General features: G+C 34.1%; 2 protein-coding genes across 2 annotated transcripts; one reads left to right on the forward strand and one right to left on the reverse strand.

Annotated features, from left to right (window-relative positions):
- Positions 1-926: 926 nt before the first annotated feature.
- On the reverse strand, positions 927-4,496 carry LOC140052496 (Golgi-associated kinase 1B-like). The gene is made up of 3 exons (XM_072098102.1): positions 3,438-4,496; positions 2,705-2,916; positions 927-1,468 (listed from the first exon to the last, which is right to left on the reverse strand). Exons 1-3 carry the CDS (start codon positions 4,494-4,496, stop codon positions 1,273-1,275), a joined length of 1,467 nt encoding a protein of 488 aa, XP_071954203.1. The 3' UTR covers positions 927-1,272.
- Positions 4,497-6,222: 1,726 nt separating this feature from the next.
- On the forward strand, positions 6,223-13,597 carry LOC140051241 (ATP-dependent DNA helicase PIF1-like). Its single transcript, XM_072096381.1, has 11 exons — positions 6,223-6,315; positions 6,856-7,404; positions 7,623-7,863; positions 8,343-8,485; positions 8,838-8,960; positions 9,277-9,383; positions 9,487-9,626; positions 10,385-10,491; positions 11,067-11,154; positions 11,579-11,724; positions 12,285-13,597. The coding sequence occupies exons 2-11, from the start codon at positions 6,865-6,867 to the stop codon at positions 12,465-12,467; spliced, it is 1,818 nt and encodes a 605-aa protein (XP_071952482.1). The 5' UTR covers positions 6,223-6,315; positions 6,856-6,864; the 3' UTR covers positions 12,468-13,597.
- The last annotated feature ends 18 nt before the right edge of the window (positions 13,598-13,615 follow it).

A 13,615-nucleotide genomic window follows, 5' to 3' on the forward strand; every position in this document is an offset into this window, starting at 1 on the left:
TTTCATAGGCCTCATTTATACTGAAAAGATTCTTAATAATGACCTAATGGTAATCGTTTTGATATCTTACAGATTGTAATTCTCTATAACATTATTAATGTACTATCGTTTATAAAGTTACTATACACATGCGCACGAACATTAAAAAGATTTGCATTTTGGGTCATGCTCAGTCAGACATTTGCACTATACTAGTCCTACGTGACCACATGATGACATTGTCATGATATTCTATTTGTTCCTGAATCATATACTGAACAGAATGTGAGAAATAGCATCTGCTTAATACGTATATATTTGTACAAGTTAACCAGCCGATTCTCAATAGACCTATTGCCCAGTCGTATCATATATACCGTTAGAAGTTGGATTTTTAAGAGAATTAGAAAGACCCGATGTCATGAATTTAAATAATCATTTATCGTAGCCCGTTACTAACTATTTTATTATTGTAGGCCTATAAAAACGATGTTAAGCTCAATTTTAATTTTAACTCTAAAGAGTTGCATGTCTAGTACGTAGTGTAGAACGTAAGAATTACCATTAAAGTTTGGTTCCCACTAGAACGTAACGTAAGGACGTAAATGCAACGCAAGCGTTTTAACCAATGACAAGCGAAGTTATAGACAGTTAGCAGTCACAAGCGAATAAGCCATCGCTTGTGATTGGTCAATTCACTTGCGTTGCGTTACGTCGACCTTATAATAATAATAATAATAATAATAATAAGATTTTTATAGCGCACATACCACTCCAGAGTGCTCAAGGCGCATTTAAAAATAAAAATAAATAAATCATACAAATTCCTGATTACGTACGTAAAATTGTGCAAATTGTTATGACTACGAAGGGGAAATACATAGAATACATATTAAGTGAATTAAGTCCTTGTGTTGCGTCGCTAGTGGGAACCACGCTTCACTCTCTAATGCTTGGTTCCCACAAGAGACGCAACGCAAGGACGTAAGACGCAACGCAGGCGAATTGAGCAATCGAAAGCAATGGATTATTCAAACTGTCGCTTGTGATTGGTCAATTCCCATGTGTTGCGGCTTACGTCCTTGCGTTGCGTCCTAGTGGGAACCAAGCTTAATATGTATTCTATGTATTTCCCCTTCATAATCATAACAATTTGCACAATTTTACGTACGTAATTAAAATCGGGCTATAATAATTTGGTAGAATAGTTCTAGCTCGTATTCTACAAATTTACCTAGCTCATAATTGAATAATAAGAATAAAATTAATATTTATAACTTTTGTCTAATACTCCTATTGCACTTGTTGTATGTGTGTATCATAATAATACAGAAATATTTTAGCTCTGTCGACAATTACATTGAGTAAATGTTCTATACCAGGTCGTCCACCAACCCCATCCCAGTAGGCCTTGTCGATAAACAACGATTGTAACAGCTTGAGTTTCAACTTGCCTTTCCGCATAATATCAACTGCTCCAACAGGAAACCTGTGAAAAGAAGGTGTGAACATGATACCATAAAAGCAGAGAAAACAGAATATGTCAAGAGGATCATTTATCATAAAGAAACCTCAAAGGTGGAGCTGTAGCTTGGTGGTTAACGTGCTTGCCATCCAATCCCAAGGTCCAGGGTTAAATCCTGACCAAGTGCCAGGGTTGTAACTCGCCACTCTTTCAAATCCACTCCCTAAGCCTCAAATAAGACTTTATAAGCATGATAAATTATAAAATAGTTTACCCATCCTGTAATTTGATTGGATGAGTATGAAATAAATAAAAAGAAGCCTAGGATATATTAAATGCTATTTAATTTGTAATACGAACAAAGGAAGTAATGGCCGAATTAAACTTCATATTTATTTAATCGTATTTTTAATTGTATTCTTAACATGAATGAATTTAAAATGAATCTTAAACAGAAGCTACGATAATAAGCACATAATAGTCCATCCGGTTTTTTTTTAGTCTCAGTAGTGTTTTTCTTAAAATTTGGATACCTCTACTACTGAGCTGTTCATTAAGAGAAAACATGTTTGTAGATTACGAATGTGTAATTACATGATTTTAAATTAACAGATGATCTAACGTTCTCATGTTAAAGAGTTGTTGTTGTTGGTACTCATGTGCTACTTAATTGCTAAAACTGGTAGTAATTAATAATTGTTATATTATAAGTAGCTTTATAAATTTAAACAAATATATTACAAAACTTTCTCTCAAGACTTGTAATTAGTTTTTTTATTCTATCTTAAAACTTGTCTGTAAGTATAATTCATTGTAACTATGTATTTCTGAGTTTCAACAACTATGCTTCCAGTTTGAATTAAAACCATTTCTATATAAGAATTGGGAACTGTGTATTTAGAATTTGAATTGATATTTATTGCGTTCGATGTGAAACGCTACGTCATCAAACACCATAATCTTTGATCTGACAGAACTCGATGGGTACATGCCGGGTGCACAACATGCTTGCTGCGAGTAACCACTTTATTATGAAATAGCCTAATTAGTTTTTCCGCACGAAGCTGTTAAAAAATTAAAATGTGCTGCTGGTTGTTTTAACCAAAATGCCGCTTTTGACCTTTCTGAGACATCAGGTCATTTAAAGTTGAAATTAAGGGTAGGCCTATAATGTTGTACGATGGGGCTCAAGCCTCTGGAGATGATATTGTAGGCCTACACATGTATTTGTTGCGTATAATGTAAGAAATGAATACTTACTTTCGAACTCTGTTAAGAATCTCGAAATCAACTGATTTTTCTGAACGTATGATATTCATGTCATTTTTTAAAAATAATAGTTGATTGCTGTTTTGTGATTTGTGTACAGTACCAATATTTGTGTTGGAGCAATCTTTAATATTGACAGTATTCAAACATTCGTTTTCAGCTGGCTGAATCCCACAGCAGTGTTTATTCAATCGATTGTGGTTCTAAAGAAGATAAAGAACAATGGTGTTGTTGGGACTACATCAATATTTCTACCGAAGCTTGATACATGATATTATGTCTAGTGACAATAAACAGCCTACATTACCGTGTCTTCTGACTGTAACATTCGTCACACTATGTGTTAGGCTAATATGTAGATGTTAATAAATATGTATTGACATCAGTAGACATGGTAATATAGACTCTTTATTTTCGCCGGGTACCGAACATCGGATGAATTTTTTCTTTATTCAGTTTATTAACATATATTTTGGAAAGTTAAAAATTGGATAGAAACATTGTTCGTATAGTGTAAAACTGCTTTACTACAACTTCTTTTTTTAGTTTCATCAATCGCGAATAACTAAACCTTTCTTAAATATTACCTTGTGGTGTGGAATTTTTAATAAACAGAGCAAATGGTTTAATAAATCCATTTTAAACTAATTTGAGTAGTTTGTTTTAAGATAATAAAATACGTTTGTCGCCATTAATTCAAACAAAAAAGTTGTTCATAACTTACCTGCAGGAGAAAATCAAACAATGCCAGCTTTCCCCACTCTAGACCGTCAATTCCGCCACATTTCCTAGACCTACTGATATCCGAAAGCTGGACATTTTTACATGATAAAACATCTTGCTTTAAAAGATCACCAACTGCTTGAATATCTAAATTATTTCTCATTGCCACCACGGAATGCAGTGAGTTCTCTGGAATGTTTAAAGTTCTTGCAACATTTCCTTTCATACGTTTTGCCACAGTTGGCATTACTCTACGTAAACCAAGAACTCTGTCCAAATGAAAAGCTAGAACTTCATGCAAAGATAACGAGTGTGATGTCAGACCATATACTTTAACATCTGACGGTTTGATTCCTAAACCTTCAATGGCTTTGTGTTGAAAAGCATCGTGATGAGTTTCGTGTGTAAATCGTAGTGTTTTCCAATTTATGTCGTTTGGAGTTAGTTCTAGATTACTAATACGTAGGACATCTTTATCTTCTGAGAGTGTTATCATTGAATTAATGTCTTCAACAGAAAACCATTCTGGCTTTGCAAAAAATCGTATACTTCCTTTGACGTAGGCGGCAGATTTTTGTACCATATTTTGGGTTTTTCGAATGTTTTTACTCAGACCTAACGGAGAATCAAAAAGGCCACTTCTATCTTCTCCTATTGACGTCTGAGTATAGTGAAATTTACTTCTTATTGCTCGTTTATCTCTTTCTCTCATACGTTTTAATTCGACTTTGTCTTCTTTTTTTGCTCTTACAATTGGCTTAGGAGTATGTTTACGGGTATCTTCAATAGTAACGTAATGCACGTTTGAAATACTTCTATCCAAGGTCAGTCGTTTTAAACTTCTTTGATTTAATTTGTGCTTACGTAAATCTTCATTATTGTTCGATTGTTTTTGCAGTATCCCCTGCCTACTACCTGATGCCAAATGCTTTCTAGAGTTTGCAATGACGTTTTCGCCAAACTGATTGTATATCGCCAAACTGATCATAACAGAAACTGTAGCAACATAAATGATCTTTCTAAGTCTCCTTGAAAGGTATAATTTATGTCGCCAACGCATCTCTTGAAAGTTTAAGAACTCGCATATTATTTTAATTAAAGTTAAGATTTAGACGTTAGACCACTAATCTTACAGACAAACAAAATGCCAATTTGTAAACTTTCAAAAAGCGAAATAATGATCAAATGTTACTCAAAGTGTACTTACTGTTCGGTATGGTTGAAAGCTCAGTATTATATTAATACTAGCTGTTCTAAATCGGTGTTTGAAACGTCATTTGACGAAATCTTGCTTATAAAAATCAAAATAGTGACTCAGCGTCGAGACGCTTGAACTCATTGGTTAACCGTGTCGTACTGATCGGCGGGGGAGGGTCTATCGTATGTTTCACATAAGTAATAGGCCTACTGGAGAAAGTGATTCACCGGGGTGTTGTCTAGTTTAGCTGTATTTGGTAATCGAACGATGAATGCTAAGGGTCAAATCACCACTGGAAACCTATCGAGATCAACTAGCCAAAGAGCTCAATTTCTTCTTTCTTGAAGGCCCTGCTGAGTTTAACCTTCGGTGTCGCCAATTATTTACCATAGCTTGTACTGAATCTCTTGTCTAGCGACAATTTTGAATTATCATCTGGGTGACGAAAATAAACAATAATGTTGAGAGTTATCGCTGTAATCTTACGTCTCTCCTGGTTACTTACTGTCCTGTACCGAAGTACAACATCCATGCAAACAAGTCTTACGCAATTAAGTTGATTTAAATTCAATTAGTTGTCAAGAATGTTCAAAACAATATTCCTAAAATATAAAACGTAAATACTAGCAAACAATTCCGATTTTGTAAATTGTCATGATCCAAAGACTTCCAAGTTGATTGATCTATCCCTAAAATCAACAAGACAATTACACACTAAATTTACAAACAGTAACTTATATCTACACACGCTCCAGTGTTTGCTCTGTGTTTCTGCACTTGAAAGAATGTAAGTTATACTATCTTCGTCAGTGTTAATATTACTTCTGTAGAGTATTTTTACGAACTAAATATTATATATCACTGCTCCAAAAAACTAACAATTCACGAAAACCTAGTCTGCTAAAGTTTGTATAAAATCTTTATATATCATTGTGGTTCGTTTTCGTTTCTATATATTTTTTTTCTAGAAAAAAACACAACAATTTTTTGACAAAACCATGAATCCAACTTCCCACTAGACATCCAGTTGATAATCAGAAGACAGTGAAACAATCAATATAATTTATTCTAGACACCCTTTTGGTCTAGCTAAGTGAGTGATGTTAGGCAGCCAAGTGAAATAAATGAAAACTGAAATTAGGCCTTTTTGTTATTTATTGCCGAAAACAAATAACACAGTGCCTATTCCTTTTGGGGTACCGTAGGATTAATCTATTTTTATCCTCTTGATTATTCAACTGATTTATTCAAGATCGACCGCCGAACATATTAGGCCTATATCTGTTATTTTCCTTCACTATAGTGATTGGAATGATCCGTCTCCGCCACTGCCCTCATGTGCTTATTATTGATTTTTACAATACTATTATTTAGCATGGTTATATTCTAACCGTTTAAACGGACTATATTGTGTTTTTATAATTTAGTTTTAAAACAAAACAAAATCATCCAATTTTCCTTTAGATTTCCATTTTTGTAAACAAAGAATTCTGAAGGTACATTTTGCGCGCCATATTTCACGCTTCAATGACGACCGTTGTTGTGATTGGACAACTACCGTGACATAAATATATATGTGGCCGGGAATTTTAAAATTTAAAATACTTTTTGTTTTGTTATGATCCGTGGTCATGAATGCTGTTCATTTTAGTGATAATCGTGTTTTATATTTTATTTTAAGGTAAATTTTGATTAGCACATTAGATAGAATATAATGTTTTGTTATCGTTTGTATACGACGTTAAGGAGTAGACTAAGACTGATGTGTTAGTTGGTGCTAGTTAGGCTAGGCCTCTAGCCTAGCCTGTCTGTTATTTTTCTGTATTATTTTATGTGTCTACTAGCGGCGTACTGTTGCGTTGGCTAGCTAGGCCTAGGCCTAGTAGTAGTAGGTAGAGAAGGTCATCGGATCCATTCATGATCCATAATAGACGTGGCCTGCTTTGAGGTCTCTGAGTCAGCAAAGTACTTGTTATTGTTAAGCATCCATAGGCCTAGGCTTTTTGCTTGGGAATCCTTATAGACTAGTTAATATAGTTAACCTAATTATTTAGCTGGCCATATATATGCAAGCATGCTAGCATATGATTTATATGATGCTAGTTAGTAGTAAAACTGGTATTTAAGTCCCTACACACTACAGTTTAACCACACTACTAGATAGACTGCAGTCTACTACTAGCTTGTATATTGTATAGTCATTTTGTATTTTTGTTTACAGTGATTTGAAATGGAAAGTGCAGAACTTAGTTGCAGTATTACCATGCAAACACTAAATGTTAGCGGAGAAATCATTAAACGGCACACATCAAGAACAGCAAATGTGATTGTTGGTCGCAACCAGTTTAAAGATGTCATTCTCAAAGTGACAATTAACAATAATGTCACAAAATACTGTATGACTGAAAATGTTAAAGTACATAAACGATTTGTAAGAGAGGGCAAAGCAACAATAGCATTCCCACAAAAAAGAATACAACTTCTTCTGTCAAACTGCCCTCCACACAAACTTAATGCCCTCATAAAATGTGTTGCCTTGAAAGTAGAGTGTAGTAAATCAAAAAAACCTTTAACTGCACGAATGAGACTTCTCTCAGATATGCCACATACTTTCGAGGAGATAAGTCCTTTGAACGAGAAAGATGTTAATACAGTTAATGATATGAGAGCAAAGGCAGAAGAAGCTAAGGGATCAACGACAACACCACATCAGGCGAAGAGAAGAGTACAGAAACGTCCAAGACCTGATTCAGAAGATACACAGAATGTTGTAAGAAGTACTAGATTGTCTTTTGTTTACTGATTGCTCATTCTACACAGTATTTAGGCCACAATCCAAGCACAGTGTTCAAGACCTGCTACTGTATATATTTATTTATTAATTCTCTCTGAGCACTAAATCCTTTTACCCAGAACTATGTATGCGACTAGTAGTTAAGTGCAATGATCGATTGTTTACAGATATTTGTTTTATATTCTTTTATTTAGATGCCCCGAAAGAAGCTAAGTGTGTCACTACCAACAATTAGGTTAAACAAAGGTCAGATGAAGGTGTTAGAAGCTGTGTTGTCAGGCAGTAACATCTTCTTCACTGGCAGTGCAGGGACTGGCAAGTCATTTCTACTGAAACACATCATTGGTGCTTTACCTCCAAACAGTACATTTGTTACAGCAAGTACTGGAGTTGCTGCATGTCACATAGGTGGCACAACTGTACATCAATTTGCTGGTGAATAACGATAATAAATATTTGCATGGTTTTAAATATTGTTATATGCATTGTGTGTGTTTCAACAGCAGTGTTTATTTTTTAAATATAAAGTTGTTTTCTTCATTTAAAAAAACCAAAAAAGACATTTTAATATCATACAGCTCTTTCTATACAATGTACATAACAATTATAATATGATTTACTAGGAAAGATACCTTTCCCAAAAAGGTTGCCCCTCCTCAGTTTAAAACCTTTCCAGTACAATTCCAATTATTTTGATGTGTGGATGATGTGTGCAATAGTAAAATGAACATTTACTTATACATAGAAGCAACACGTGCTTTTTACTCTTGTGTCAATTTTATCCCATTTAAATTAAGTTTGTCAACAAAATTTCTTTCAATAGATTTGTCTGCATTTTCCATTAAAGCAATATCAGTTTTAATTGGTCAATCCATAACAACAGAACAACTGAATGATTATATTATCAATTGTAGGAATTGGATCAGGTGCATTACCAGTGGAACAGTGTATTGAACTTGCTTCAAGACCAGCAAGAAGGAGCATTTGGTTGAGGTGTCGCCATCTGATTATAGATGAAATTTCAATGGTTGATGGAGAAATGTTCACAAAGTTAGATGTAAGACATAAATAAATACTAAAGATTATTAAAATAATACAAATTCCATTCATTCGCCTTCATGACTTTTCAAATATGTCTTTATGCCTTCAATTGGCCTATTCGATTGTTGACTTTAATATTGTTTTCCCATTGAGTACTGTATTTGGTTAATAGAGTATTTTAACCATTCAGTTAATAGTACTTGACAAATGTTAATTTATCATTTGAATAAAAAATGTATCAGTACTTAGCAGATTTTCTGGTAGCCACAAAGGTTTCCCAGTCGATTTCATCAAAATGGGACAATCTTCAGTACTGTACATATTTTACTATGCTTGTAGAAATAAAAAAATGTTATTGTGTACTTTAGGCAGTGGCACGGTCAGTTCGTAACAACTCACAACCATTTGGAGGAATTCAAATCATATTAAGTGGCGACTTCTTCCAGCTACCACCAGTTACTAAAACTGGAGAAAAGAAGTTTTGCTTTCAGGTTTGTGCAAACTAATGTTTATTACATATTTGGTAAAAGATTTTGGTTCAGTTTTAGGATAGCAGGATCTGTCCACATAGACCAGTAATAATTTAGGGGATTACCATTAGAGACAACCTACACCTGTCTCCCAATCAGGGACAGCCTACACCCATTAAACGAAACTTAACACCAGTTGGAAAAACTAAAGTTAATATTATTTATTAATCATATTACAAAAACGAGTCATTTTAAGGTTTGAACACAATCATTTTAATTATTAAACTATGGTCCCACATTAATTAATGATGCAACTCTTATGTTATACTTTTTACAGTCACCTGCTTGGAACCGAAGTATTGGGACAACATTTGAACTCACAGAGGTCAAGAGGCAGAGTGACCCAAAGTTCATTCAAGCATTACAAAATATTCGTACTGGAAGGTAGTAAAAGTGAAATATAGGCCCTATAATTCTTTTGTTGGTATTGAATATGTATTTCAGTTAAACATTATATATTACTATAAACTTCTTGATTTATATGTAGGTGCCCTCCAGAAGTTCAGCAGCAACTGACCGCAACTGCATCACACTCAATTGATAGTAATGGTATCCTAGCAACAAGACTGTGTACACACAAAGAAGATGTCAATCAAATTAATGAAATTCAACTTCAGAAGCTCCCAGGTCAGAATTTTAAATGTTTACTACAGTATCAGTCTACCTGGCAAGGCATCAACTTTAAGATGTTTAAAGGCTTTCTTTGTAGTTTAAATGTCATAGTGGTTTGAAAAAGTTGATGTGTACTGTTCAATGGTTTTAAGCTGGTCTGGACAGTATTATACCATAGAGATATCTCTATGATTATACACACTTAAGTAGATTCTTGTCATTTGATTGGACGATTATGGGTCACATGATATGTAGAACTCTCGATGTTGTGTAGAGTGCAGTGTTGTTATGTAGTCCAATGGGATGCACATTCATTTTTGTTACACAGCAGTGAGTGAGCAACAACAGCTGGCTATTGTTGACTGATCAAATTCCAGCAATCTGTATAGTGTTTGCCATCTATTGTTTTATGCCACATCCAGAATTGAAATGCTGCCTCTACCAATGGTTTAGGATTTTGGCCTAGCCTCTCTTTGCTTTCCCCTTGTGAAATTATTTTTTATAATTTCAATCATAAACATTCATTTTTTGTATACTATAACATCCTGAGAAAAGTTGAGGGATATTAAATTACAGTATAATTATTTAGTTTATTCTAAATTAGACCATCTATATTTACAAATTTGGAAAAAACAAAACCTAATACAAAGTATACAAGAAAGAAGAATTGAACCCAGAACATTGAGATTGGTGCATCATCACCATCACTACTACTAGTTTGCTGTTCTGAACAGTGCCTTACAGTCAGTTGTTATGCTAATTCTTTGTTATAGGGGAAGCCCGTGTGTTTAAAGCCTTTGACAGCAATCCAGACCTCTCTCATCATATTGACAAACATTGTCCAGTTAATGAGAAAATTATGTTGAAAAAAGGAACACAGGTACAGTAGATGTTTGATTACAACATGTTAAGGAATGATTAATTACCAGGGACACCCACAGTATTTTAAATTTATAACACATCCTTACATTGTTTTGCTGCTGGATAATATCATTATGTTAGTATGGTATTCAGAGTGCCTGAATAACTCCACAGGCATTTGAACATCTTAAAGATATTCTAAAATGATAAAGCTTGTCTCACTTTACTGTTTCACACCTCTTAAAAACAATGCTCTTCTATAGTTAGTTTCCATTCATCATTGTTCATGAGAAACAATGACTCTTCTGATAGCTAGTTTCAATCCCTCCCACTGTGAACCTTCTTATTGTTTTAGCTTTCACACCAGCCCCACCCAATTTCACTTAATATTCCCATTTTCCTGGACTTTATGCATTCTTCTTTCTTGGAGGACCATAAAAGTATATTGATCGAAACGTAGAGAAACTCAACAGTTCTTTTCAGAACTAAATATACATGGTAAATCAACATATTCTAAATGAGCGCTATTTAAAAAATTTGTTTATAGCTTGTGTAGTTAAAAATGTATGATTTATTTTGTACTTGTATCTGTAGGTGATGTTAGCTAAGAATCTTGATGTATCAAGAGGCTTGGTTAATGGTGCTAGGGGAGTTGTGACTGGTTTTCAACCGGGAAACCATGGTTTGTTGTTGTTTTTTGTATTGTATCTAACATGGGATTTATAATTGTGTTGTAAGGGGATATTTGGCGTTCTTCCTTGTTGTGGGTAAAGGAAGCAGGGTCCATATTGGTTTGGCAGATAGTTCACCTGCACTTCCTCAAATTTAACTTAGTGAACAGAAATGGTGGTGATTCTATAATGTCCTTGTTCATGGCAAATTATTGTATTGTTTTCAAATATGTTACTTGTCCTTACACAACTGTAGTCTTCTCGCAAGACTGTTAAATGTGAGTCCCTGGAGTAGGTCTGGCCTGAGATTTATTTCTCCTCCTTTTGTTCTTGCCATCCTATTCTCACCTTTAGTAGCGATTATTAATATAATAATAATGATAATAAATTAATATATTTATTTGTTATTTACTAATTATATATGTTTCCTATCAGGTTTTCCTTTGATAAAGTTCTTGTGTGGGGTCCATGAACCTATTAGAGTTGACAAGTGGACAATCAAGATGGGAGCTGGTGTGGTATTGACAAGAAGACAACTACCTGTCAAACTCGCCTGGGCAATCTCAATTCATAAAAGCCAGGTTTGATTTTTTTTCTTATCATATTACTTACTTAAGCCTCTTTACGCCTGACATTGCATAGGCCATCAACTACAGTATCTATCTCACACGGTTCTGGGCAATTCCTTCAACCTCTGTCCAGTTTTAGCCACCATCCCTCACCTCCTTATCATATTACCATGTATAAAGACTTTTGAACTACAGATTGTCAAATCATGTTTAGCAGCACAAGTATGCACGGTGTGGGTTCTATTTTTGGCTGTACAACACTGCCATTCAGTAGGCTATGGTAATTTTCCATTGGTACAATTCAAGTTCACCTCAACCCTATAAAATAAGGGTTATCTTACCTTACTCTAAACAATTTTATTGTATTCAAGTTTTTTTAAATGGTGCTAGCCACCTAGTTGCTATAACTTTTTCAATGAACAAAGAAATCTGCTATTAGATGATACCTACAACGGATTCCCCCTACAACATACTCGACAACTGTGCAATGGTAGACAGGCATGTGGAAATCTACACACTATGTTTATACTATTGAGTGTCCATGAACTTTTCTCTTCTCTTATGTTTTTCAGGGTATGTCACTAGATTGTGTTGAAATGTCTCTGTCAAGAGTCTTTGAGTGTGGACAGGCTTATGTTGCTCTATCAAGGGCTCGCAGCCTACAAGGACTTAGAGTGGTTGATTTTGAGAAATCTTGTGTCAGAGCCCATCCAGATGTTTTGAAATTCTATGGTAAATTACAACTAAAGCGGTGATGTTAGTGGATAGAAAAGGAACACAAAAATAACTGAAACGCGATGGTTACTGCCAATAAAAGACCGATTGTGGAACCTTTTATTCCAACTAGAATACAATGCAAGGACCTAGTATGTGTAATGTAAGTAATTTGCCCATATACAATTGATGCTTGGATGATCTTCTTGCAATTGTTGGTGGTTAAATTACTTGCCTGTACATCCTTGTGTTGCATCCAGAGTAGGCTTAACTTAACTATAGCCCTCTAAACGTGGCAATTGTTGGTGGTTAAATTACTTGCCTGTACATCCTTGCGTTGCATCCAGAGTAGGCTCAACTTAACTATAGCCCTCTAAACGTGGCAATTTTAACATTACGAGAACATTTTTAAAGAAATCAGTTTTTCTGAAAAACAAAATGAAAAGTTACAAATTTGTCACTATTTTAATACTTGAATTTCAATTCAAATATTGTGTAATATGTTTCATACAAACACTTTTTATTGCATGCCTATGATCAATCAATGTAAATGTATTATTACAGGTAAACAAGAATCATGTTTGGTAAATAAATATATTACCTTTATAATCAATTTTACTGATTCTGTATACGATCATGTCTAGTGCAATGCCTATATTAAGGAGACACCTTCAAGACCCAAGTGAATAATTATTGTGACATTAAAATGTCCTATTAAAAAAATGGTGTTTAAATGTTTTAGTTGGACAATATATATTCAATATTATTATTTAATTACTAGTATTCAAATTAATAATTTATTTGTGTATACATTTTTTATTTATTTATGTATGCAGTAAACTGCTTTTATTATTATTATTATGCTAAGGACACAGCAATGGCATAGTTAATGTATAATGACATGTGGTCTTAGTTTATAATAAAGAATATTGTATTTGTATCTTATATTCCACTACAGTCCATTTGGTGAAGTGTTACTGCTTCTTTTTGCTCGCTGTAGCAGAAGGATGTCCATATAGATAACATAACCACTAGCCAATCACCACAATGCTATAAAATCTACATTTTAGGGAGATTCATGACAAAACCTGATCTTTGCCAATTATAGTACTTGCTTTGTCTTTATGTTAGCACAAATAGTGCCTACAATTTTGAAGTTATCAATTTTTAATAGGTGTATACTTACAGA

The sequence above is a fragment of the Antedon mediterranea genome, chromosome 6, assembly GCF_964355755.1.
Source record: "Antedon mediterranea chromosome 6, ecAntMedi1.1, whole genome shotgun sequence".
NCBI lineage: Eukaryota > Metazoa > Echinodermata > Crinoidea > Comatulida > Antedonidae > Antedon > Antedon mediterranea.

Excerpts from the sequence above, each read along its gene's own strand:
- LOC140052496 (XM_072098102.1), bottom strand. The coding sequence starts at position 4,496 with ATGCGTTGGCGACATAAATTATACCTTTCAAGGAGACTTAGAAAGATC. Across the intron at positions 2,917-3,437 it reads TGTTTGATTTTCTCCTGCAG|AACCACAATCGATTGAATAA; the intron begins GTAAGTTATGAA and ends TATCTTCTTTAG. Across the intron at positions 1,469-2,704 it reads ATTCTTAACAGAGTTCGAAA|GTTTCCTGTTGGAGCAGTTG; the intron begins GTAAGTATTCAT and ends TTCTTTTCACAG.
- LOC140051241 (XM_072096381.1), top strand. The coding sequence starts at position 6,865 with ATGGAAAGTGCAGAACTTAGTTGCAGTATTACCATGCAAACACTAAAT. Across the intron at positions 7,405-7,622 it reads CAGAAGATACACAGAATGTT|ATGCCCCGAAAGAAGCTAAG; the intron begins GTAAGAAGTACT and ends TCTTTTATTTAG. Across the intron at positions 11,155-11,578 it reads TTTTCAACCGGGAAACCATG|GTTTTCCTTTGATAAAGTTC; the intron begins GTTTGTTGTTGT and ends GTTTCCTATCAG.